At 34.5% G+C, this 26,576-nt stretch overlaps 3 protein-coding genes across 4 annotated transcripts; 2 read left to right on the top strand and 1 right to left on the bottom strand.

Annotated features, from left to right (window-relative positions):
- Positions 1-163: 163 nt before the first annotated feature.
- LOC123712810 (U5 small nuclear ribonucleoprotein 40 kDa protein) lies at positions 164-4,308 on the bottom strand. Its single transcript, XM_045666086.1, has 6 exons — positions 4,066-4,308; positions 3,826-3,952; positions 3,408-3,611; positions 1,162-1,404; positions 514-692; positions 164-358 (listed from the first exon to the last, which is right to left on the bottom strand). Exons 1-6 carry the CDS (start codon positions 4,180-4,182, stop codon positions 179-181), a joined length of 1,050 nt encoding a protein of 349 aa, XP_045522042.1. The 5' UTR covers positions 4,183-4,308; the 3' UTR covers positions 164-178.
- A 1,082-nt stretch (positions 4,309-5,390) lies between these two features.
- On the top strand, positions 5,391-9,239 carry LOC123712814 (stimulator of interferon genes protein-like). Of its 2 annotated transcripts, none has more exons than XM_045666090.1 (6): positions 5,391-5,633; positions 6,184-6,419; positions 6,813-7,070; positions 8,292-8,460; positions 8,711-8,824; positions 9,124-9,239. In XM_045666090.1, exons 2-6 carry the CDS (start codon positions 6,219-6,221, stop codon positions 9,195-9,197), a joined length of 816 nt encoding a protein of 271 aa, XP_045522046.1. In that variant the 5' UTR covers positions 5,391-5,633; positions 6,184-6,218; the 3' UTR covers positions 9,198-9,239. The 2 variants fall into 2 exon arrangements, with proteins under 2 accessions (XP_045522046.1, XP_045522045.1); XM_045666089.1 differs by lacking the exon at positions 5,391-5,633 and adding an exon at positions 5,668-5,853.
- A 4,401-nt stretch (positions 9,240-13,640) lies between these two features.
- Positions 13,641-20,458, top strand: LOC123712803. Its single transcript, XM_045666077.1, has 3 exons — positions 13,641-13,913; positions 14,305-19,015; positions 19,129-20,458. Exons 1-3 carry the CDS (start codon positions 13,730-13,732, stop codon positions 20,111-20,113), a joined length of 5,880 nt encoding a protein of 1,959 aa, XP_045522033.1. The 5' UTR covers positions 13,641-13,729; the 3' UTR covers positions 20,114-20,458.
- Positions 20,459-26,576: the final 6,118 nt, after the last annotated feature.

Below are 26,576 nucleotides of genomic sequence, written 5' to 3'. Positions count from 1 at the left end.
CTTAAAAGACCTGCACAAGGCATTAATTTTTAGTGTGATTACTAAATAATAATAATATTTATATAACTAGGATATTGAAAAAAGGAACAAAGGACAATATAAAATAGTGAATGTTATGTTAAGATTGATATTTTATGTATTTTATAGGTGAGAAATAAGAAAATGAAAAACTAAACATTTAATGATCAATTTCTCCCAAATAGATCTGTTTATCGCTAGATGCAGAAAGAATGATGGGTTCATTTTTATGAAAGTGTACATCATTGACTGCTCCATGATGTCCGGGAAGCTTGTACAAGATACGTCGAGATGTTGTGTCCCAGATGTATACGAAACGGTCAGAAGATCCAGCAGATACCTAAAAAGGTTATTTTACTCAACTTTAAAATACAGTCTGTTGCGAAACTTGGTGGGAGACATAATAGTCACTACAAAATTACAATAGCAAAAAAAAATCAATTTTAAAATAAGCGACACTTGCTTTGCCGTCTTGGTCTGTATCTAAAAAAATACCTTAGAGCCATCCGGAGACCAAGCACACCGGAGCAGATTCTTCTCAAAGTTGTGTTGATGGCCTGACATGAGCTTCACACATCTCTCGGCAGGAGCGAAAGGTCGCACGTCCCATATCCTTAAAGTGTTATCCATCGAGTTGGACAAAAGGTAGGAACCGTCATTCGATAGGGCCATTCCTGCAAAATTTATATCCAATCATCGATTTTATTATTTATGTAACTCGAGTGACAACTTTTAGGAAGATAACAGGCTGCAGATGTCAAGTAAACAAAGTAAATAAGTTGTAACGTCATTGCTAAATAGGTAAAATAAATAAAACGCTTTTAATAAAACTCATTATACAACAGTTGCATTAACTAATAAAACAGGAAAACAGTTACTAAGGGAGGGTTCAAGTATTACGTCACGCAATTTTTGGAGCAAATAGCAAAACATTTATGTGGCGCAGTGTATTTTTATTCAACTTCAAAAAATATATATTTGATTTGTGAATGTTTGAATGTGCTGGGAACTGAATAAAATTTGAGAATTGAGAAGTGAATTTGAGAAAGAAAATTTTAGAGAGGAACTAATATAACATCACACCATCAAAGGCGAAAGAAAGTGTGGAGCACATATAGCTAAAAAAATATGTTTATTTCATACCTGTTATAGTATCTGTATGCCCTTTAATACTGTAAGCGATCTGTGTGTTTCTTATATCCCATACTTTAATGACATTATCGACTCCACCCGTGATAATTTTCTCAGCTGTATCATTGAATAACACAGAAGTGACAGGGTATGTGGCGTCAAGCGATAAAATGTTATTACGTTTCCTTGCATCCCATAGTTTTATTGTATTGTCATCAGAACCTGATACCAGTAATTCAGGACCTCTTCTAGCACCTGAAAGTTATTTAATGTATGGCGTAAACAACATGATCGTGAATTTGCTTCCTAATAAAGAAATAATAATTGATTAAGCTAATAAGGACAGAATGCTTCTTCTTGCCTATAAAAAAGGTTAATAAAACAGGGGAAATATAATTTCAAGACGAGAATGATGCTGGACTTTGAATAATGCAAAGTAATAAAAGCTAATAGAAATTTTAGGCCTAACTGGCAATACCATCCAGAGGTATTACAACTGTTTCATTGGCAATATTTCTTTATTAGCAGGCGTATGATTAGACTTTTGTTCCGGTTTCACAATGTCCTTTTATATAAAATTATTTATTTATATAGCCTTATATCAGAAATACAAAATGTATACATTATAGTCATAGTTTTTCTAAATCTACGATAATCGATTCTGTGTGCCTCCTACAGGCAAAGACCTCCCCCATTGTCCTCCATTTTCCTTATTGTATATCAATCTCGTCCAGGTTTAGTTTTTCCAGCAATTTCCATGATTTAAAAGGTGGGCCGATGAACGGCCCCCACCTTTTAAATTGCCTACTTTTGTTTCTTTTATGGCCATAGTAGTTTATGGTTGCCATAGTCTTACAATTTTGCTCCATTTATCTGCTCCTCTTATTGTATGTCCAGCCTATTTCCATTATAGTTGTTTTAACATCAGCAAACCGTTTTATCTCTTAAGTTCTTGTTAACTGTTGTTTTATCAATTCTTCTTTTCTTTACATTACTTCTTTCCATGGCTCTCTGGGTCAAGCTTAATCTTTCACATTGTGCTTTGGTAAGTGCCCATGTCTGTCCTTCAAACGCGAAATCGTTAAGGCAAAATCAGAGCACATTGCCAGATTTGCCCGGCGATTGGCCTTCACACTGGCCGGGCAGGTGTCAATGAGTACCGAAACAAACTTGTGTGTGAAGTCGAAGCTCTACTACGTGGAGTCTCGGACTGGGGTAGACTAAACCTAGTTCAATTTAATCCCAAGAAGACACAAGTTTGCGTGTTTTCCGCGAAAAAACTTGGCGTTGACTAAATAGCCCCCAAAAAGCTTGGTGTGCTCAGCAAGGCAAGATGATATTATATTCCGGGTCACAGCTAAGAACTGTATAAAGCGCAATTTTGGCCCAGCATGCAGTACTGTTCTCATCTCTGGGCGAGGGCTTCCCATTATCAGCTCCTTCCACTTGACCGTATTCAAAGAAGAGCGGTCACTCTGCAGCTTCTACCGCATTTACCATGGGGAGTGTTTAGCTGAGTTTCATCATCGAACGTCGAGGCAGAAAACGAAATTTCACCCGTATCACCTCGACGTCCGCCGTTCCACAACTGAGGGTTTTTCAAGGCAGTTTTTGCCACGCACCACCACTATGTGGAACCAGCTAACCTACTTAAGTATTTCCGAACCAATTCTAAGTCCTTCAAGAAAGGTAGAAAGCATACCAATTCTTAAAAGGCCGGGCAATGCAGTCGCGATCCCTCCGGCATTGAGTGTCCATGGGCGTCATATCACTTAACATCAGAGCCTACTGCCCGTTTGCCACATACTAAAAAAAAAAAGAAGCTGTGAGAATTGGTAGAATCCATGTTTTAAAAGGTTTTCTCTTGATGTACATGCGTGTTTGACTATTTTTCATAACTTCTTTTAGGATCCATGTATTTCCAATTCTTGTCTTTTTTGTTTGTTGTTGAATCAAGGTTGAATATAAGTCCACTTAAATATAAAATTTCTGATACACGATTTATTGTGTTCTTATGGCTTTGGATTTTGGATGTTCATTAAGAAACCAACTTTTATACAAAATAAACAAATCAAAATGTAATGAGAACCATGGTGCAATGGTTTCATGCAGCCTTTTTCGCCTTTTTAATGCCAGTTCTTCTCCAGCGGTCTACACCTTTATTTTTATAGGTGTTCACGCCATCCAATTACTTATACTTTAGAAGACTATTAGGAAAACCCAACCATGTTTATCATCAAGAACAGAGAATCACACACCTGAAACTGAGTTGACAAAATGACTATGCCCTTTCAACTTCTTAATTCTTGTGCCAGTAGGAACATCCCAGACAGCTACAGTGTTGTCAGTAGCACAAGTGTACATGTGACCACCATCAGGAGAGAAGCATAGTTCCATAACAGCCCCTGTATGACCCTTCATCACCATTACATTCTCACATTGTCCATAAACATTCCATAGAACTGAAAATATAGTACATCATGGTTTAAACAATTAATATTGTTGGTGGGAAATGCAGCTTTTGCAATTTTTTAATTTAATCTATCTATCTACACTAGACTAGTAAACTCCTTAAAATCTACAAATAAAATACCATTTAGGTATATTTAAGAAGTGTTCATTAATAAACCAGTGACTATACTCAGTGATAGTGATTTAAAAAAATCATATACATACAAATTTGTCTGTCGAATCCTGCTGATGCCAAGTGTCTGCCTTCTGGGTGAAATTTGGCAGTAAATATCTCTCCTTGTTGTCCTTCCAATAACATAATAGGAGCATAAAGATTTGATGTCCTTGGCACCTGAAAATTTTTATTTAACCTAAATATAGTTTTGTGTGTATATAGGGCACCAAGCACTTAATATATCAATAATCAGTAGTGTATACTCCTTCTGTTAATTAAATAATATTTACCGTCGCCGTAACTACAGCTTTTTCTCTTGTTCCTGCAACAGATATTTCATGTCGTGTCTTTTTTGCCGGCACCACGGAATATTCGTCAGCTTTTCTTTTTATTTCTAACTCGGGCATTTTTTCTGCTTATTTCTCAGTATGTAAAACCCCCTTTTTTAAAACTTATAATTATTCTTATAAAGAGTGTGGTGTAGTTTTTGTTTTTATTATTTCATACGAACGTCACAGAGAAATATGCGAAAACGAAACATTCATCCAGTAATGCCAACACAAAATATTCCCCCTAGGAATATTTGAGATCTAAATAAATAAAAATTAATCGCTAAATATGTTGATAAGCTCAAAACTCCAAGACAGCTAGCTACAGGACAATTTTAATATTATTTTCTTAAAATTATTCATTGAACTCTATCAAAGGTTTTTATAGAGAGAAAAGTTTATTTATATTTAGTACTTAGGTTTTCATTCCGGAAAATCGAATAGTCTTTCTGTAGTATAGGAAATGTTTTCATAAGTTGGTAAATATACTTTTCTCTAACTATTCTTGGCATATATTTGAAGTGAATTTTTTTTATCGGCGTTGGAAAAACAATTACATATTTTTCGGTTACGTGTCACATTTTTCGGTTAGGTACCATCTATTTATTGTCCCTACCATGATTGATTCGAAGAGTTCTCTAGCGGAGTAGGGATAGCATGTCATTAAAGCAGATTTACTCCCACCACTAGACTTGACCGTTTTTCTATTGCATCCTTATATGTCTTTTTCTAATACTTGGGTGTGATTCTGATATTTATTTTTCTAAGCTATTTCAAGTTAACATCAGTGTAACTTCTATAAAATTGCATATAGCTGGGAAGATAACATCATAAAAACAGCAGGTTCCAACTGGATTCAAGTAGCCTAATCTAGAAAGGGCTGGCTATCTTTGGAGGCGGCCTTCACCTACAGACGATTTCTTACATAATGAAGAATAATAGTTTAATAGTAAGGTTAAGGAAAAACTAACACAAGTAAATTTAGGATAAAACTTTTTTACCAACAAAACTAATAATTGGATGTAAGTAAACTAACTTAATCTAACCTCATGTTTTATAAGCTGTAAGAATTAAAAGGCTTCTTTATTTTTATTTATTAAAGTTGCATATACAGTATATGATTTTTCCAAAAATAAGGTCATAAAAACGTTTCACTTGTTACGTGAGTACACTAGTAAACGGACACATTTTTGTTTTGCTTTTTTCTTTTCATACATTATTTTCAGAGATTTTTGTGTTTTTATAATCGTTGCGTTATTATTTCGAACTTGGAGTATTAATTAAAGCCACGCTTTAAGTTTATATTTAGTTTTGGGTGTTGGTTGGGTTAAAGCGGTACGTTATTAAAAAAAACGTCTTGAGAAAAGTAAAACCCCCTAAAAAATCCTGGACATCTTGTATCCCCCTATTCAGGTGTGAATCTCTCAAATGGGCATCGCTGGAGGAATCTATAGAACTGATGTCTAATATTCATTGACTTACATTTTATGAGAGAATCACCACAGATTAAGCAGAATTGAGAACCACAGGTAAAGTAGAAATGTCTCTCTGTGGAATCCACAGAAAGCTTGTGCAATGTGCAGAACTTGAGGTTTTTTAAATTGGGCTGAGGTTTGAAGTAACAGTATTTTTAAATTGATGTTTACAAACACTTTAATTCTGTAGTGTGGTCAGAGGTCTTATTTTGTGGTACGCGTAGTTTATAGGAAGACCTAATGAGTGACTTACATTTTTGGTTTATTCATACAGGTGAATCTTATTTATACCATCTAATCTTATTAGTAATTTTATAAATATTTTGATTTTGGATATATTCGTATTTTAGGACTTTAATTGTAACTATATAGCATAGGCTGAGCACTCAACAGTCTTTTTTGTTTTTTTTTTTAAATTTACATAGCACTCCTATTTATATCATGTTACTTATGTTTTTTAAATTTGATCTATTAGTTCCTGAGGTTAGTTCGACGAAACAAAAAGAATCTTCAGTTTTATATTTATATGTATGTATAGTTAAAATTTGGCAAACATTTGTTATAAAATATTTAATTATGCAATTGCATCTGTATTTTTTTTCAGCTCACTATTTGTTTTACCTACAAATAATACATACAATGTATAATGTTAATTTGTCAGAATACAATTGTGTAAATACTAAACACAAATATTTTTATAAGATGTTGTTCGACAAGAGAAAAAAGTTTCTTTTATTTGGGGCATCTCTGGCAATATTACTTTACAATGACATAAAGTTGTTTGATCAACATTTTGTTGCAATCTTTATTGCATACTTCATTTTAAAATATGAAAAATTGGTATGTAAAAATATTACATTTTTTAATAACATGTAATCTGGCACTGGAGCACAGTTCTGTTTTTTTTCTATCAGTGTGAAATAATTATTTTTCTTCTAGGAAATGAAGTAATTAGTCTAATTTGCCTTTTGAATCAACACTATTTATTTTTTCCAAAAGCAAGGCTTAGTATTTTGTTTCAATGAGTTTTCCAAGGTTACAAAGGCATCACATTATTATATAGTTAATTGTTATTTTTTCAAACTGCATGTAATGTATGTGTTTGGTAATTTTGCAACTGTAGAGAGAGTTGTAATAGGCATACTTGTGTTCTTATTCTACATTAATTTAAATGTTTTATTTTTATCAATGCCCCTTGAATTTTAAGTAAAAGTACATATAAATTGTTAACAGGAGAAATCTACCATCAACTATGGAGTTGGTATGGCATGTAGCTTCTATGAAGGTTATTTAGCCCAAATTATTCCCAGTAATGGTGCAGATTTTATTGGCTTTGAGGAAAATATCAGAAACTTTGAAAACAGCCAGGGTGGTGTTGTATTTCCTGTGAAGAAACTGTTCATAGTAATAACAAAGTCATTGTATTGTCCTCCTGATCTGAAGGAGTTCAATAAAAAGGATCCAAGCTTACCATACATGGAAGCTTGTCAGGTAATTGGAAAAAGAAAACACTAACTCTTTATTAAAAACATTGTAACACAATACTGGTGTGTATTTTACAGAGAAACTTTTTTAAAATTTATCTACATTTATATTATATATTGATTATATGAAGATTTTAATATTTAACCTTTGTGATCTTTCTAGTTACAGTACAGGAAACCTCAATAATTATGATTATACTAGACCATTGTTTATACTAGTAACATTAATAACATCCTTTACAACCCACCTTTCATTGTTACATACATTACATTGTTGTACAGTGTACACAAACATTTTCAGTAAGTAATAATTTGGATTGCAATACACAATGTTAATACTCGGAACAAACGCAGGCTGCAATTTCCCCATACTAGACTTAACTCTAAAGTTAGTAATTCCTTTTTAGGAAAAGGGATACTCTTCCTTAATAAAATCCATTAAGAAATGTATTAAAGAAAAGCTGTGTAAAAAGGCTTACTACAAAGAACGATTATCTTGTTGATAAAAGGTTGCTATTTTAAAAGAATACCAAATGTGTTTTACGCCGGCTTTTTCTCTCGGCCTACACCCTCTGTCTTCTTTGCCGATGAGTAGGCATGTCTACTTATTTTAATTTAATGACGTGGAATAAGCGATACTTGTATCTTATGTTCCATAATAAACATATATTTTTTTATTTAGGCTTTTGAGCATTTTTAAGATGTTTCGTTACCATTGTTAGTAAATTGTGTAATCAGATGAAAGTTTATTTTATTATAGCTAAGTGATACTCGTAATCACTCAAACTTGCTTTACGTAAGTCCACCAATTGCTCTTCATCTGTTTATCTTTTCGTGTGTACAGTAATTCCCCTAAGTCAGTCGGGTTTACCGCATAAAATCTTCAGGAGTATTCTCATAAAAGCGTTTTTTTGAACAATTCAAAAACTAGGAACACAAATTTAATAAAGTTATATAGTTTAATTTTATAACAACACAATTGAAACAGGTGCAAAGGTACGCAATTAATTATGAACTTGTCACTTGACAAATCATTGTAATTTTCAGACTACAGAAATATATCTTCAGAAATCATTGCGTCATATGGGGAACGGAAATCGCGTTATACGAATACGCGTTATTACTGTACCATTACCATTAATGTACTTAGTAATAGATAAGAAAAATAGAAATTAATCGACAGAACCCATTTATATATATTCATATACTTATATAAAAATTATTTCAGTCCTTGGGAGACGTGAAAAAAGACCAGGCCGGTGTAAAGAACCGCATATACAGAAACAGTGCTTATAAAATTCACCGAGCCGGAACCGATCCCGTGTACCTCGCCGTGGAGTGCGCTACACCACTGCACACGCTGCACAAAGTTCTTAAGAATCGGACCATCTATGAAGGTGATAACCCTTTCTGAGTTTAGTCACGATTAGACATTATAATTGGAATATTATTTTGCATGCATCAATAAATTTATCATTCGTTATAAGTCAAAAGTTGAGTTACAACTTTTACATCTCACAAATGAAGCAAATATTATTAAAAATGCCTTGACTTTCCGAGAGCCGACAGTTCTAAAACAAATGTCTTCAACTGAAACTGTTCAGCGACACAAATAGATAGTATTTAACATATATTTCTCTATTTTAGAGCTGGGCAGCATAAATTCAGAAGAAGTAGTGTCTGATTTCTGTGAAACCCTTGGGACTATTATCAGGAAGACCCCCGAGTGCAGGGGCAAGTGCGAGCTGGTCTATTATGATGGTGGGGATATTTTTTATGTTCAACCAAAGACTATAGTGGGTTTACGGACCGTTTTTGAAACAAATCCATTCAATAGCAAAAGCAAACCAAATTTCTATTTGGTTTGCTTTTGTTAGTACAACTATATTTTGGGGAAATAAATTCATATTTTGCAGGGAATACAGCATTGCATTTGTTTTTCTTAAAGAGAGGGTGATCAGCCAGTATTATTATTTCGCCTGAAATCAAACTAAAGACCAGCTTATGCACTATGTATGTGGTCCACAGAGTCACACATAAATAATTTAGTTTTCTTTCAGACGAGGACCCAAACCAGAATTTAGCTGAAATTCTTCTTGACCGAATCGAAACATTAAGAAATCTGAAATTATAGTAATGGATTGTTTTTCTTTTTTTAAATATAGTGTTCATTTTACTTTTGTTTTAGTTCTTTTGTTTTATGAAACTTATAGTCTATGGAATAAAAACTTAATGACGTACATATTTATTTAAATAAGAATTACGCTAATTAATAGAGCTTTAAACGTATTTATATGATTGTACCATGATCACACTTACAGATCATACTCGTACAAGTAACGGCACGAAACTCTTGCGCTGACCGTTATTGCGCAGAAGTAAAAAATAAGGTACCTGAGGGGGGCTAGCGTAATGAAGAGCGGGCGCGCGTAGCGTCGATTGGCTCTCCAGTCGCATTCCGTCCCCCACACCGATACGACGCCCCGCGCACATCCCGTGTACAGTCGCGTCATTAATATTATTGTTACTGTTGTTACGTTTTGTTGTTTTTTGTTACGTTTTAATTTGTTAGTGTTTTGTTGTTTGTTATTTGTTTTTAAGTCTGTTTGTGACTTTAAAGTGAATATGCCTAGAATAAATACTGTTTTGAAAAGACAAGCCAGGAAAATGGTTTATGACGTGAATTGTTTTTTAAAAAGGGAATCTAACGAATTAATTGATTCTTTGAAACAAATCCAAAGTGAGATTGACAAAGCTACAAATACTTTGTTCAGTCATTCGGACAGCAACATTGAAAATTTGAACCAGATAAAACAAACTTCCGAAATCATTAAGGCAGGAAACATAAAATTTAATAGTATAATCAGCGAATTAGGTAAAATCCAAAGAAGGACAGCAGAGTCAACAAAAACGTCAATTGGAACGGTAAGAAACATCTCTAATCAAGCCAAAAGTTCTGATTTGATCACAGTGTTCAGAACACCTGGCAAAAAACGGTCCAGAACAAAACCTGTCACAAATATCGATAACTTCGACCAAGGAGTAATAAAGAGAACCATTCATAACTTTCACAAGACAAATAATGAACTTCCTACCCTCGAAAAGCTTAAAAAGCAGCTAGAAGATGACATATATTTTACAGGTTCAGAACGAAGTCGTCGGCGAATAATTAAGAGTTTGGGATTTCGGTGGAAAAACACCGAAAACAACCGGAAAGTGCTGATTGAGACTTCTAATATACGTTTGCAACGTATCGAATATTTAAGGAAAATAAAGCAATATCGCCAAGAGGGAAAGCCTATTGTTTATACAGACGAATCTTACGTAGATTCATCGCACTCTTCTTTAAAAGCCTGGACCGATGGTACTACTAAGGGGCTTAAGAAACCTATTTCGAAAGGACAGCGAGTTGTCCACGCAGGGTCTGATACTGGGTTTATACCTAATGCGTTGCTGACTTTTAAAGCTTGTACCAAATCCGGCGACTACCACGACAATATGAATTTTGAAAACTACGAAAAATGGCTCCGAACCCAATTAATGCCCAACCTACAACCCAGTTCCGTCGTGGTAGTCGACAACGCGTCCTATCATAATAAGCAGTGGGATCGCGCACCAACCTCTAATTCTAAAAAAGCTGACATGCAGGCCTGGCTCACTGAAAAAGGTATACAGTACGAGGAAACACATTTGAAACCTCAGTTATACAATTTAATAAAGATCAACAAAGATAAATTTAAAACATTTTCGATTGATCGAATCCTAGCTGAATGAGGTCATCAGGTACTGAGACTGCCACCATACCACCCCGACCTAAATCCGATTGAAATGGCATGGTCGGATATTAAACATTATGTAGGCAGCAAAAATATAAAATGGAGTGTCAGTAAATGTATAGACCTAATACAAGAAAAGGTTTTACTAATGGGTACATAGGATTGGCAAAAGTTGTGTGAAAAGGTGAAAGATATAGAAGAGCAATATGCAAAGAGTGATCATGTCGTGGATTTGGTAACAGAACAATTCATTATTCATGTCGATGGAGATAGTTCCGAGGATAGCAATGAAAATGACGCTAGTGCCGACGAACGAAGCAGTCCTGAGCCCGGGCCCTCAGTAAGCAAAAGGCCTTGTTGCGAGACCATTGAAGGCGTGAAACCGTTCTCTGATTCAGATTAATAAAAGATTACAAATTAAAAGATAAAGTTTTTATTTTTCTACATCCCATAAACTTGTTAAAATATCTTAGGTCTTTTTTGGAAATACGTTCTATGTACAGACACTTTTTTACTTGTCTTATTATATATTACTTACATGCGCGACAGTAATCATGCGCAGCAGCTATCCTTCACATTTCGTTCAGCTTAATATCGTTATTTACGTAATCATTAATCAAAGCGGCATATAATGTATTGCGTGCGCGACAGTACACATGCGCAGCAATCCCCTCCACGTATCGGCCAGCGCTAGACTTACATGCCGCTGCCTATAAATATACTTTTTTAGGTATATCGTAGTCAATATTTTTTACCATAACTGTACAAATATGTTTTGGCAATCAAAATCACACGTTTTGTTTTCACCACTATATATAGGCTAGTTTCATATAAAAATTGTGCGAGTCTTTACCCCAGATCTAGTCTTACTGACAAGCGCATACCTAAAATTATTAGTGGCAATTCTTGTATCCACTTTAGGTGCACTTCACCTATGCACTATAATGCTTTTATGTTCTATGTAGTTGGTCGACCATAACGTAAGCTTTACCTAATGGGCCGTCGTAACGGGCGATGTTTACTGTCTTTGTTTGATGCTGTACTGTCTTAGCAGTTCTCTCTTTTTCTGGAATAACTTTGGGACATTTCGTCACTCTTACAATAACATTAAAGTAGTATTTATAATCTACGAAATGCGGACAAGTTCGAAACGATTCCCTGTGTGACTAAAATTATCAAACGCGTGATTGTACGACGCTGTTTTACTATTTGTAATAGAATGGACCTTATAACAAATGTTTTTACGTCTGTGTTTATTCTAGGCCAAAAGCACATTTGTTTAACCATATTCCTAGTAGCTCCGATGGCGGCGTAAGTCACGCCTCATGTAATGTATGAGTCCAAGCAGGAGGAGGCGCTAGCGATAAGTTTGAACTGATCGAAGCATCAAGGTCGTCCGAGCATGTTCCGACTTTAAACCCGTGAATGCTGGGGTCGCACAAGGCTGTGTCCTATTCCCGACCCTGTTTATTCAGGATATCAATGATATGTTGCAAATTAGTTACATTAATTGTTATACGGGCGACAACACTTGGGATACTCTTTACACTGGCGGGGCAGGTATTTCTCGGGCTGTTGTCGATGAATACCGGAACAAACTTGTGTCTGAAGTCGAAACTTTGTTACGTGGAGTTTCGTACTGAGGTAGACTTATATCTAGTCCAATTTAACCCCACGAAGACACTAGTTTGCGCGTTTTCCGCTAAAAAAGCACCCTTTATCGCTACTCCTCTCTTCGAACACACTCTTCTTAAAGCCAACGCCAGCATCCAGCGACAAGCTCTAAGTAGTTTGGTGTGCTCAGCAAGGTGAGACAGTACTTCACCGCGGGCCACCGATTGCAACTCTATGAAGCGCATATTCGACACCACGTGGAGTACTATTCTCACCTCAGGGCGGCGGCTACCCAGTAGCAGCTCCTTCCGCTTGACCGTATTCAACGAAGAGCGATTGAATCGTCGATAACCAGTCATTTACAGTGCGGCTCGATTCATTGGTGTTACGTAGAGATGTGGGATCTCCCTGCATCTTCTACCGCATTTACCATGGAGAGTGTTCGGATGAGTTGTTCAGACAATAAAATAGCCTTCTGGCTCACAAGCGCTATGGGCTATGGGCTATGGACTATGGGCACTGCTAGAAAGCAGTGCCCATAGTCCATGGGCAGCGGTTTCACTTAACATAAGGTGAGCCTGATGTCCGTTTGCCTCCTGTAACATAAAAAAGATTTAGGGGATTGATACCTAGACACTGTTCGACAGGCGTGACCAAATAACGCCATATGAAAGTGGTCACGTGATAAAGCGACTATCGAAAAGTGATTTTATTTCAAGCCCACAGAATAGAAGTTTTTCCCATGCGTAAAAGAATAATTATTATGCACTTATATCTTATATTTTAGATATATATCATTTAGAAGTGTAACTTAATAGACATTCATTTTTAGAGGTTTCGGTCGGACATATACAAATAATTAATTTATTAATTCTTAAGTTGTAGGTCATGTCCAAGTAAATACATTATGCGTTATGTAATTTTGAGTTCCCTAGAGTGTATTTTAACAATATCTTAATATTAAAAGGGAGTAGTTAAGTTTAAAAACTAATCGCTTATATAATTAAAGTTAGCGTCGAATAGCGTTAGCGTTAGAATCCTTAGCTGAAAATTATTATTGAAATTGAAACACCCCTAAATCTAGGGGTAATCTAAAATATAATGATGTCACTGTCATAAAGTGACACAACATGGTTTGAACTTTGACAAAAATTGGAAATTTTAAAAGTCAAAACAAACGCACATGGAATTTAGAGTCGATAGTTTTTATTGAAATAAATATTTTTCGTATGTTATATTATTATAAAGTTTGTGAATAAAATATTTTAAAATAAACATGGGTAAAAGAAAATATAAAGATGACGAGGAATCAATTAAAAGACTTAAAAAATCAAGCGATACAGAAGACGAAAATCAACCTCCTCAACCTCAACCGGAACAAAATTACTTAAAACTTCAACCTAATTTTGATATTAAACATTTTCGAAAAGAATTAGCAGAAAAACAGGGTCAAACCATGGGTAAGCGTCTGCATTGATATTATTTTCTTCGACTATGCTCTTTTGTCTCATCCAAAATCAACTTACAAATATATAACTGAATCAATCTCAAGGATCCCACCCATATTCTACTTTCCGAGTGTAAAACTATTTTTTTATGTTTTACCATCTGACCATAAAAGAGTGTCAGGTGTGACATAAATTGCTGAAAGTAGTAACCTTCTAAATATATAAGTTACAATTAATTATATGATTCTTTCAATGCTTTAAGGTCTATATTAAAATTTCTTTTTATATTTATACTTTAGTCATATTATCTTTGCAAAAGTATATCAACATACTGTTTCATAATTGTTGGATATAAAAAAAGAAACAAAATAAATAATATTATTATTTAATGTAAAATTTTCAGCTTTAACTCAATTTCTGCAAGTGTGCCTGAACCCGGACAGTGATATGGATTACTTAGCAGAATATCTCAGAGTTGGTGGTAATTCACATGAAATATTGAGACAAATATCTTCAGAAAATAAGAAGAATTTATCTTTGGCTACACCAACATTCCATATTTTTCACCTCTTAATTCTCAAGGTACAATCCTCTATGCCACATATGATAACAATTACAGAAGAGGCTTGCCGCTACTTTCTCAACACTTTTATCCCAACTGTTGAGATAATGATTAGTGAAAATTCTGGACCACGACATAGGAAAATAATTTTAAATCTTTTGACATCTATGGTCACTCTCAGCTCAGATTTAGGTGTTGAAGTTCTTAACCAAGTACCATTAACACCTAAACATCTTCAATATATTGTGGAGAAACCTAATTATAAAGAAAAAGACAATGTACGAACTGCATTTGTACATTTTATGACGTCGTTTCTTGTTGACTGTCATTTGCCTCTAATTAAAGCTCTATTAGAGAAACAAGGTCTTCTTCCATTAGTCATTCCTGGTTTAATTCAAGATGAGTCTGATGCAGTACTCATGTTTTTAAGTATCTTGAAAAAAAATGTCATAGACAATCCTTTGATTTCAAAAACACTGAAGTTAAAAACATTTAGTCATCAAGTTCTACATAATTTATTTAAAATGTTTAATTGGAAGGGACCTCCAGAGTTGAGTGTTGAAGCAAAAAATGAGGTAAAACCCGAAATAATGGTGTTGCTGTCTAATATAATAACTACATTGTTTACTTCACACAAACTTGGTTTATACTTTATGGATACCTATGTTGGAACAAGCGACACAAATAAAAATCAAAACTTGTATAAAGCTATGCTAAGTTTAAAAAGACCCTGGGAGAATAGTTACGAATGTGACACCGTACTTGAAATTATTTATAAATGTCCAGACTTACATAGAGCCATTATACATGTCATAGAGCAAAGTTTTGAACCACAACATTCACCCATATGGGACAGAGCTACAGAATTCACAATTAAGCTTTTAGACAAATTGAAACCCGAAGATATGTTGCCAAGGTTATATAATTTAAATACAATGCAAACAGTAAATTTTATTAGGTTTATAACACTACCTGTGCCCTTATTGAAGTTCATTCAAGCAAATTTTGGCAAAGATCATACAATTTCCTTATATTGCATTAAAGTATTAGTAAAAATGCTACATTTACTAAAAAGATATATGAAAATACTTAACTTGCGAGAAGCGCAAGACATTCTTGTTGAAATGAGAAGTAAACTCGAGTACTTCATTCCTAAACATGTTCCAGTTCCAAGCACTATAATTTCCTTAATAAATGATATTATAAGTGGTAAAGAAGGAGCAGAATCATCTCAAGATTATAAATTACCAAAGGTAGACACTTCGGATTCTCTCTTGGGATTAATAGACACGTTGCTATTATATAACTACGTACATTCTTCATTTTTCGAGTCTTTAGAGAGTAGTATAGATATGAAAACAATATTAGATTTTACAAAGACTTTACAAGGAGGACAAGTGCCATTGCTGAAGTTCAAAGTAGTATCATTGTGGCTGACTTTGGATCAATCTGCACTTTCCTTGAAAAATCCAATGTTTAAAGACCTATTTCTCATTATGTTAGAAGTATTTACATCTGAAGAAAGAAATATATGGATTGAGGCTAAAGATACATTGCAAGAATTTCTCAAACAAACAGAAATATACGAATCGGATGAAGATGAAATACAACTATTTTTGTATTCTTTAAGAAAATCTAAAGTTGAGCCAATATCTTTGGTGGCGGACATAGTGGAATATGTGATGCAAAATAAGAAGGACCTCATAGAATACATGAGAAATCAGATGTCTAATTTTGAAATTGCGGATGAAGATACGGCATCTAATTTGGATAAATTGTTCACAGATCTAATGAATAATCGAAACACTGAGGACAGTATGTTTTTGGAAAACAAAATGCCTTCTCCATTTATAATTGGTTGCATACAGTTTATCCAAGGAAACAAAGAAGCCAAGAAGAGTTTAAAAAGTTTCCTTTCATTATACATTGCTAATTTAATGCATTGCAATTGTTCTCCTGAATTGTCTGAAGTTCTAATTGGTGACTCAAAATTGGAAGTCAGAAGCTATGTGACCGCTTGCATGTTAAATCTGATAGAGTTACCTGACTCTATTGTTAAAGATGATACCCTATTAAAATTATCAGATTCAATTGTGAATGATGACCCGGTCGACTTTAAAAGTATTTTACAATTTATAGAAGATGGTTCCGAAGATAATTATGATTTGATAATAAGTGATAAATACTACAAAATACTACCTCAACATTCTATTGATGAATCAGAGTTGTTCATGTGGGCCAAATATTTAATGTTCTGTATAGTGAGACTATCAAAAGCGGATCGATTGACAGGAGTTAATATGCAGAAGATCACTAACTATTTCCAAATTATTATTGCTACTGGGAGACAACAACATTTATTAATCACTTGCCGAAGAATATTGTTAAATTTGTTTAAGAATGCTCATTTTTTAAGAATGTTTAAGGCTGTCGACATGACTAAAAAGTCTTACATCTTGACAACTGAGTTTATGCTGCAAATGATTGTTCAAAATAAAGATATAATCAGTTACCTTGACAAAAACCACTACATTTTGAAATCTTATCAGCAAAAAACTTACACAGAGATAATTAAAGCTTTTGTTAAAATTAATAAAAGAAAGAATATTAAAAGTGATCATACAATCAGAGTCTTAGAAGTTGTCGGTTTTTCTAAAGAAAACGATAATCACATTTTTGAAAAGATTTTCGAAGCAGATTTAGAATCATGTTTCAATGATGATAAAGAACCGACCCTTGTTGTGGAGGTTCTTAGAGTCTTAATAAATAAATATTCTCTACGCATATCATTAGAGCTAAACCCAGAGTTAGTAGTAAAAACAATAACATTATATGGCAATCTGATCACAAACAAAGCCTTAGCTGCAAATGCATCTAAACTTGAAACGGCACTCGCTACTTATTTCGAGAACAAACCTCATCACGCTACACTTATTACGGATGAAGTATTCAAAAAGTTTTTCAATGCCTTTACAATACGAAAAACTACGGCAAATTTGGCTGCAATAATATTAAGGCTTAATGGCAAATTGCATAAAGTTTTTTCCGATGAGTTAAATAGAGAAGAAATATTAAATCAAAGGGAACTCACATTACCGCTCGCCAATGAAGTTCTATCACATCACCAATTTCTTACCGAATATCCAGATTGTTTAGTTAAATTGTACAATGAATATAAGACTAATATAAATAAGTATCTAGAAAAACCACATAAAGCTGGACAAATTTATATGCAAAATTGGAAATTGTTAAGAAAACTTGTGACTGAATGTATGATGAAAGAAGATTGCCAAAAACTGTTTTCAAAGATCAACAAGTTTGAACTACTGGATGCCAATCACGTGCAGATTGTCCAAACCGCTTTGTTGAAATTATACATTATCGACGGCGAAGAAAAGCACGAATATTTCTGCAATTACGTCTTATCTATGCTTCATGTAATGGTGACATGTTTTAAAGACGAAAAACTTGAAAATTTAGATACAGTCGTCTCCCTTGTTTATAGTACTACACAAATTAGTAACATAAAAATCAGCGAGAATAAAGAAGACTTAAAAAAAATTGTAGATAGCGCGATTTGGAAAAACTTTTGCAAAAGTGTTTTGAAGAATAGTTTAAAAGTTAAAACTGCTGATCAGGCCAATGTCCTAGGCCCCAAACTTTTATGTCTCTTGACAACATTGATCAAGATGTTATACCCACCGGATCATACGGAGATCGTAGACATATTCGACATGTTGACATCCCATTCGGAGTTTCTGAATGTCATGTTGAGTCATCACAGCTTGGATATCAAATCTAGATTGTTGCAACTTATCTTCTGCCTGATCACTTCAAATAAAACTATCATGAAGCCCCAACAGATTCCAGTGTTTCTGAGCGCATATCACGGCACTAAGAATCCTTGCGATAGATTGATCCTGTGTATTCTGGAGTTTTATGAGAACAACGGCCTACCCGTAAATGAATACAAACCGTACGTCTGGGGAGACTCGGCGGCGAACTACTATGCGGTACGAAAAAAACGTACAGCTTCACTTTGGAGCCACCCGACGCCGAATCAAGTGTTAAATCTTCTCGATAGAGAAATTATAGAAAGAACAATAAGAAATTTTCCAGTTAATCAAAAATTAGACTATTATTATGAATTACCGGATAATTGCGAAACCATTAAACGAACGTCGTCTAAAGCTTTTATAGAATATGACCGAAAACAGAAAATGAAAATGAACAACAAAACTCAGGATAACGAAGCTGTACTCGAAGTTGCTCTGAGAAAGGAAGAATATAATAAGGTGTTGCAAAAGTTTAAGGAAAAAGATGCGCTGACTACATCGCAGCAAGATGATGATGATGAAATCTATGACCCCGCTTTCCTGTTTCCCCTTTTAAGTCACTTACTGGCTCCGGGATCGATGGCCTCGTGCTTTAAAGTGATGAGAACTGGTCTTCTATCGGTGACGCTGATGGCTCTCAGCTCATCGTGTCCCTTGATGCGCGCCGCCGCATACCACGTCTTGCATAGGTTCTGCATGCTTTTGGAGTTAGAAACGTAAGTCATCTACACTATTATTTTTTTGTATAATATAAATATATACTGATAATATTTGTCTCATCGAGGAGAATTTTTGAATCACTCCTAAATCTTAAAAAATAATATTTCAGGAGGCACAAAAACGACAAGCTGCTTTTGACCGACTTCATAACGACGCTGCGACAGAGCATCGCGTCGGCCCTCAAAGACTCACCGAAAGAAGACAAAATTGTAGGAGATTTTAAAAATCCTAGACTACCCTCGGTCGGCGCTCTGTACTTGGCCAGGGCCCTCACGGTATGCACGGCTCCCTCGGAGCCTCTATACAGACCGGTCAACAACTTCCTAATAGCCAAACAACACGTAGACCTGACGATCGTCCCCGATTTTCTCAGTCTCTTCCACGACAACGAAATCGAATGTACCGAGCGAAGGCTGTGGATCCTGAGCGTGATGAGCCACGGCATCAAAACAATGAAAGACGTCATCGTCATCTTCAAGAGCATGTGCATAAAAATGCTCATGGACTTTTACACCACCGTTCTGTGCGACAAGAGGACTAAGGCGCGCATAATCAGCGTGTTCGGCTCAATCGCGTCCATCCCGCGAGCTCTCGAAATATTGATCGAAGGTCACGGGCTCCTGACCTGGCTGCACTCGATTATCTGGTACTTGAGAAGAGACGACAAAATCGTCGTCCGAGAAATTCTCAATATTTTAAACGCCATCATAGTGAGCGTGAACGTTAACGCCTTCGGGAAACAGATCAAGCTCAACCTCGGCGACGTCAAGGTGAAGGGCGACGAGGAGTACGAGCTTTTGACTATAGTCTACGACTTGTTAAACTACGTCGACCAATCGGACGTCGACGAGGTGACGACGTATCTTAAACTGTACAACGCCATCTCTAAACGGACCGTTAAGTTCTTGACGAAGCGTCAGATCACGAATATCTTTAATAGGTGCGGTCGGAGATTTAAAGACGAGGAGTGCGTCAAAGTGATCATGCAAGGGGTTCGAGCGGAAAATTCTCAAATGTTGAGATCTAAAATTATTGAGAATTCAAATTGTTTAGTGAGAGAATTACATTTGTTGTCCGTGAGTTATATAGCTTAAATTAATGTAAATAATTGTAAGGTCAATCTGTTACTGAATAAAAATATTGCTATTTTAAGACTTGCTTCGTTTTCATACTACTCTTGGAGGTTTCAATATTTATAGTCTGTACTTTGATAGGAGAAAAAAGAGACAAGAATTCTTAAGATTATGGAAGATATTATGTCGTGTTAACGTCAGGATATAATCAGATATTGAGGTAAACTTGTAGGCTTTATCTTTATGCTTGTCGTTTCTGAGCGGATGCGATTACGCAGCTTGTCATTCAGCTGTTACTATTGATGAGATGTCTCTTGTGTCGTCCGTTTATAATATTCTCATTTCATAGGAATTTGTATATTTCATGCAAAGGTAACATCTAAATAATTATGTACAATTCAATAAATAAGTTAAATAAATAAATATAAATCAGGCGCTACAACCTTTTATTTAAGTCTGGGTCTCAGATTTCTGTATCTGTTTCGTAATCATTTGTCAATCTATCTAATCTAATGGGCAAGTAGATGAACAGCCTTTTTGGGCCTAAGGCCAACATATCATCTCAATGAATAAGTGAAGTCTAAAATAACAAATTCTTTGACATTTAGATCGGTTTTGATTGGTCTTTAATCGTTATATATATAGCAATATTGAAAAGTATTAAAAAATTACAAGACAACCGATCCATAAAAAACAATTTTGCGGTACTTTGCGTGTATAGACTGAGGCTGAACAAATATGTTAAATAAATTTCTATAAGCGTAACTTAAATAGCAGTTTCATCAGTAATTGATATTCACCATAGACAGGGCAAGGGTAATAAATAAAATCCTATCTATGGGTGTAATTTCGCCGTCAACACCGCAATCAAGATTGTTGCTAGCTAATAAATAACTTATGCGAACCTATCGTCTTTACTCGTAATAACAAATAACCAGAATCAATGAAATTTGTAGACAACTACGATGCATTCTATACATAGGTGGAGGTTTTCCGCTAAAAACAACGAAACACTCTCCTTAAACCCTCAGCTAGCATCGACATACCAAGGTTGACATATCGAATCTGTCAGTTTCGAAGTCATTTGGAAGGAAAAGCTAAGTTAGTCTCTTAAAAGCTTGGTGTACGGTACTTCACATTACGCTCCGCCGCTTGCAACTTTAAAGCGCAAATTCGGCCCCACATTTCTTAAGGCAGTTTTTGCCGCGCACCTGCACTATGTGGAACCAGCTGCTCACTGAAGTATTTCCGAACCAATTCGACTTAAGGTGCTTCAAGAAAAGAGTGTACGAATTCTTACAAGGCGGACAACACCCTTGCGAACCTTCTGCTATTGTCTATGGGCGGCGGTATCACTTAAAATCAGGTGAGCCCTGTTTGCCTCCTGTAACATAAAAAAGAGGGCAAACGTATTTCCTTGTTCTCGTTTAAAGGATAGGGTACTCTGTAACTTTCAATAGCGATTGCAATTCCAAATTAAATATTGGGATCACGCGATGCCAAGGAACGTCAATATCCGTAATGTTCGAAATACATAATTTCAATTTAATAATGTTTGATGAGGGTGATCTCAAATATTTTTTCTCGGCCGATCGTCACATTTTTTAGTAGTTTATTTATTTAGTTTATTAATAATCGGTGAATATAAAAAAAACTATTTTACATGCTAAAAATAATCGATTTATTAAAAAAAATATTTTTTTTATGCAGAATGTCACATCTTTAATAACCGATAGAAAAGTAGAAGATGTACGGTTTGTTTACGAATTTGAATACATTACACAAAATTTTAAATATTTTTTTTTAATACTTAGACGCAACTCTGGCAGCAAAAATCACTTGGAGGTGTTCCAATCAAGGTACAGAGTACCTACATAATCAGTATCATCGAATTCAGGCCACGGTTTCTAAATCGTTACCATTCTAACCTCAAAACTTTAACCATGGGGTTACCAACCCAACCCTATAACATCAAATATCCACGGTCCATATTGGAAAGTTTAACCCATTTTTAGAATTTTATAGTCAGTGTTTAGTGCGTTTTTGAGAACTATCGTGAATAGAGATACACGCTATTACCACAGATGTTTTGACGTTTATATTTTCTGCTGTGAAAGATTATATATTATTTATAGTATATTTAAGTTATAAATACCATAACTCCCAATACGGAGTGAAGATGGTTGCAATTCTACATAATTCATGTGAAATAAGACTTTTTCCTTCGATAAGGTTTGTATCGCAATCAATAGAGCTTGCTTTGTCACGATCTGAGAACTGAATCACGAAGTCTGTGTTTTCAAACCTCGCTAAGTGTTATGTCCTTTGTAGGATAAACCTCATAATGAACTCGAAAGTAGAAACATAAATCGAGGTTATCTCACGATTTTTCCATATTATACCAATCCCGCGTTGTCAAACCTGTCCTCAAATTTATTTAACACTTTTAACATAAAATCATACTAACACGCTGCATTTGCGATCGGGAACGGAATCTCGCGAGATCTCGGATAGTTTTGAATTATCATTTGGTTTATTCTTACAAAACAACATAAAAACTGCCAACTGAGTGCTGTGTTTATGAGGTTACGAGGTGAGTTACGACAATATTTTATAGAAAAATATTTATTGTAAGTCATATTTATTATAACTGTTCCTATTCCTTATTCTGAATCCTACGAGATTACGACCTTGCATCCTTCGAGATTGCATTCCTTAGTTGTGTTCACAGTGACGTGTTTGTTTTTTTAAATAAAATATATATTCAAGGAGAAAATTATGAATATATGTATCATATTAAGCAAAGTTTTAATGACGTTGACTGTGACCCTCCCTTTCACGCATAGGTAGATACAACCTACAATTTAACCACGATTAACCACAATGTAGAGTTACAAATACTTAGAAAAGATACTGGCCACTGTCAGAAATAATAAAAAACAGAAACTTGAAAATGTTTTACATACATTACATACGCATGTCAAACCTGGTCACTCACTGACAAACAAGAAAACAAACTAAGAGTATGTCAGAATAGTATCGAAAGGAGTGTTCTAGGTCTGAAATTGAAAGATAGGGTAAAACTAGAAGAAATAAAGGACATGGACAAGGTTTAAAAATGCTGATACTTCTAGCAAAAGATTGAAATGCAAATGGACAGGAATAAAGAGAGAAGATAAAGATAATTGGACGAAGAAAGAAAGATAATTGGACGAACAAAGTGACGGAATGGCTTCCTCGATATAACAAAAGAAAACGAGGAAGACAAATAAAAAGATGGGAAGATGATGTGCGAAGAGTAGCTGGTCCTATGTGGATGCGTAATGCTAGAACCAGAGACGAGTGGAAGCCCTTAGAGGAGGCCTATGTCCAAGGACAAGCTGTATAACAAAAATCTACCGGCTCGCCGATTAATTATTAGTATTCATTTTTCATTTTAGTGTAATTTTTTTAGTATTTCACGTTTTTTTATGTACTAGTATAAAAATTACAGCAATAAAGGCTTTTATTATTAATAATATTATTATTATTAACCACAAATTTAAAAGCTTGTTAGTCTCTGATAAGAGTAGAGAGACTAACGTTAGTAACTAAGTTTTGAATGCTATGGCAGAAATGTCAATTCAAAAATTGGATATCTAGATTTTTGGACCTTTTTTAAAAATGATTAAACGTTTATTTATCTAGCCTAAATGTATACAATGTGTGTGTAGATTATTAATTTCATTTTAATAGTCTGAAAGTACCAAAAGTAAAAATCATTTACGAACAATACTTAAGTTACCTTAATACTAACCTTATACCGTAATAATACTTAACCTTTGAAATCTTGCGGAGACATGAAAGAAAATTAACAATAAATGCAAAACCATGTCACGTTCCGAGTTAAGAGTGAGCTGACTTAGTAATTTTATATTATTTGTAAAGAAAGACACGAAAGGAAGCTCCAAATCTCCGACTTTCATCATAATTTTTCTTTCAGTACCTGACACCCTGCAAATTTTTGCCGATTTTCTCAAGATTTTTACCATAAACATTGGAGCAAGGTTCAAAAGGGCTTTTTGAGAAAAACAACAATTGTAGTCCATTATTTTTGTTGGCATCCATTATTTAGATTTATTTTATGATTAATTTGTTAAGGTATGTTTTTATAATTAATGTGACTTGGTGTTGAATATTTAATCGCATTATCTCGGGACGCGTCGAGTCGGTACATTTCACAGTTCTGCGCTGGATTATTGACAAGCTTTGAAAGCTGACGAGTCATCGATAAAGTTCAACGGCTCCTAAAAAAGCGAAAATTATTATCCGTGGTACGTTCAAACGCTTAGATATTTTTGAATATAATGGATTTAATCAAAATAATAGAAAACCTTGCCACAAGGGTTTCTGTAAGTTAATTCCACCGCTCCAGGCATTGTAACAATAGTATCAGCTTAAAGAAAGGTCAATTACTCATAATCAACTCGATACTGTGCGAGCTGTAATGAACGTGGAACATTGTAATCACGTTTTATACCTTTATTAATTTAAAATAATATTGTCGTTAACAACAGGTTTAATGGCCCAAGCTTCATGGTATCACATTACGCAAGATACCACGCGACCACGAACCGTGAGGTATGTTGCAAAAACCACACATTCTCATTTTTCACATACCATATTGGGGGCAAACTTAAGTAAACGATATCGTGATAAACAATACTTTTATAGATTTAGACATGTATACTTTAATAATTAATGAATCTTATAGCCCAACTGTACAATTTTTTTACTTTATTTACGTCATAAAAATATTATAAATATTTGTAGTTGACTTTAATTAGTTTGACTCAATGGAATATATATCGCGCATAACTCGAACGAAATTTGAGTAATGATTTAACAATAGTTATTTTGGAAGTCATGAAAACAATCACTAATATTTGATGACATACTATAAGGTATCTAGGAATATATGCCGATCGATAAAAAATAGAAGTATGATTAGATGATCCTAGAATCAATTTGTCTGGCCTTCTTTTTATTTATAAAATACACTTTTTAAATAATAAAACATTACAGAACTTGCAAGAAGGGTCTATCTTAGTATCTTTTACTTCACATAAAATTTAATGGACCAATAAATTGATGTTCATGTACAAATTATAGCAGTCTTGTTAATGAATTTTACGATATTGAAAAATATATGTTGTAAATCATAGGCCGATGAATTTTATAACAAGTAGCCGATAAGTTGTAGATTGTTTATTACTTGAATAATTTACTTGGAATTCGGCCTGAGAAATACGTATTAAACAAATACTTTTAGAAGATAAAATACACTTTACGCGTTAAAGTTATAAACGGACAAGAGATAAAGTGTTTTTTTTTTGGAACTATGTGATACTTACTCCCGTAAATTTACAAGATACAAATGTTTTTCGACTTTTCATATCCAATATGACGGATATATTGGTACTATTTGAACTTAATCAAAAAATCGAAGGAAAAAATAAAATGTAAAGATTATTTTATGTCCCCATATCTTTGCGGAGTCCTCAATATATCAGTGCAATTTAAGTCGGTATTATCACTTCTGGTAACTTATAAGGCTTAAATTAAATTCCCATTCATTGCCTTTAACAGTAATTCAAAACGTGTTATAAACTACAATACAGGCTCGCTATAGACGATATTTTCTTAAAGAAAAATAATGACACCGTAATTTGATGGCCGTAGGTTTCTGGCGAAGGAAACATTGTCTCTAAATAAATATGTACAATAGGAATATCAATGAATTATACGTAGAGTTATTTATACGGCGCTCGCCCTCAATACCATTTACTTATTAAGTTTTCTAATTACCTAACTGATACCAGTTCCCTTTAGATACTGGCTGTCTCTGGAGACCCCACGTCCAGCGTTAATTCGGTTGAACCCAAATATTTCCGGAAGTTAGTGCGGAGATTGTTGAAATGAACAAACTATCAGCTTTGCAGTATAAGTGTAGATGCTTATATAAGGACTAAAGCTGCTATATCAGTCACTCTTTTTAAATAAAATACAATTGGAATCACGTCAAGTACACCACCCGCCGTGTGTGGATAACTCGAGACTGTAATCGCATTTCTCGACCCATTGTCACGATTGTCCGATATTAATCGTGTTATTGTGGTAGCCTATCATTTGTTTTGACTTGACACTTCGTTTTTAAGGCTTTAAATTAAGCGATAAATAGACTGGTTTAGAATTCACAGTATAAAGTTTTTTGTTTAAATTTAGAAATTAGATTAGAAATTTAAATTTTTATGTAGATGCCCTTAAGTATGAGACAATATTCACATTGTCAAAAGGTCTGTTTAGCCCTATTAACAAAGTTACAAGCTACACATGAGTTCCAACGAATGAGAATTTTAATTTAAACATCTGTTTCTTTCTGTTATTAAATGGTAGTGTTACCAAAGAGTTACGATTTTGACCACGAGTACGATTGAAGTTTCTG

Source organism: Pieris brassicae, chromosome 8, assembly GCF_905147105.1.
Source record: "Pieris brassicae chromosome 8, ilPieBrab1.1, whole genome shotgun sequence".
NCBI lineage: Eukaryota > Metazoa > Arthropoda > Insecta > Lepidoptera > Pieridae > Pieris > Pieris brassicae.
This window is presented reverse-complemented; position numbering and strand designations above follow the sequence as displayed.

Bases quoted from the DNA above. Each gene is read 5' to 3' on its own strand.
- LOC123712803 (XM_045666077.1), top strand. From the start codon at position 13,730: ATGGGTAAAAGAAAATATAAAGATGACGAGGAATCAATTAAAAGACTT. The intron at 13,914-14,304 runs GTAAGCGTCTGC...TAAAATTTTCAG, and splicing joins AAAACAGGGTCAAACCATGG to CTTTAACTCAATTTCTGCAA. The intron at 19,016-19,128 runs GTAAGTCATCTA...ATAATATTTCAG, and splicing joins ATGCTTTTGGAGTTAGAAAC to GAGGCACAAAAACGACAAGC.
- LOC123712814 (XM_045666089.1), top strand. From the start codon at position 5,820: ATGAGTGACTTACATTTTTGGTTTATTCATACAG. The intron at 8,461-8,710 runs GTGATAACCCTT...TCTCTATTTTAG, and splicing joins GAATCGGACCATCTATGAAG to AGCTGGGCAGCATAAATTCA. The intron at 8,825-9,123 runs GTGGGGATATTT...GTTTTCTTTCAG, and splicing joins CGAGCTGGTCTATTATGATG to ACGAGGACCCAAACCAGAAT.
- LOC123712810 (XM_045666086.1), bottom strand. From the start codon at position 4,182: ATGCCCGAGTTAGAAATAAAAAGAAAAGCTGACGAATATTCCGTGGTG. The intron at 3,953-4,065 runs GTAAATATTATT...AAAAATTTTCAG, and splicing joins AAGCTGTAGTTACGGCGACG to GTGCCAAGGACATCAAATCT. The intron at 1,405-3,407 runs GTGTGTGATTCT...AATAACTTTCAG, and splicing joins TTTTGTCAACTCAGTTTCAG to GTGCTAGAAGAGGTCCTGAA.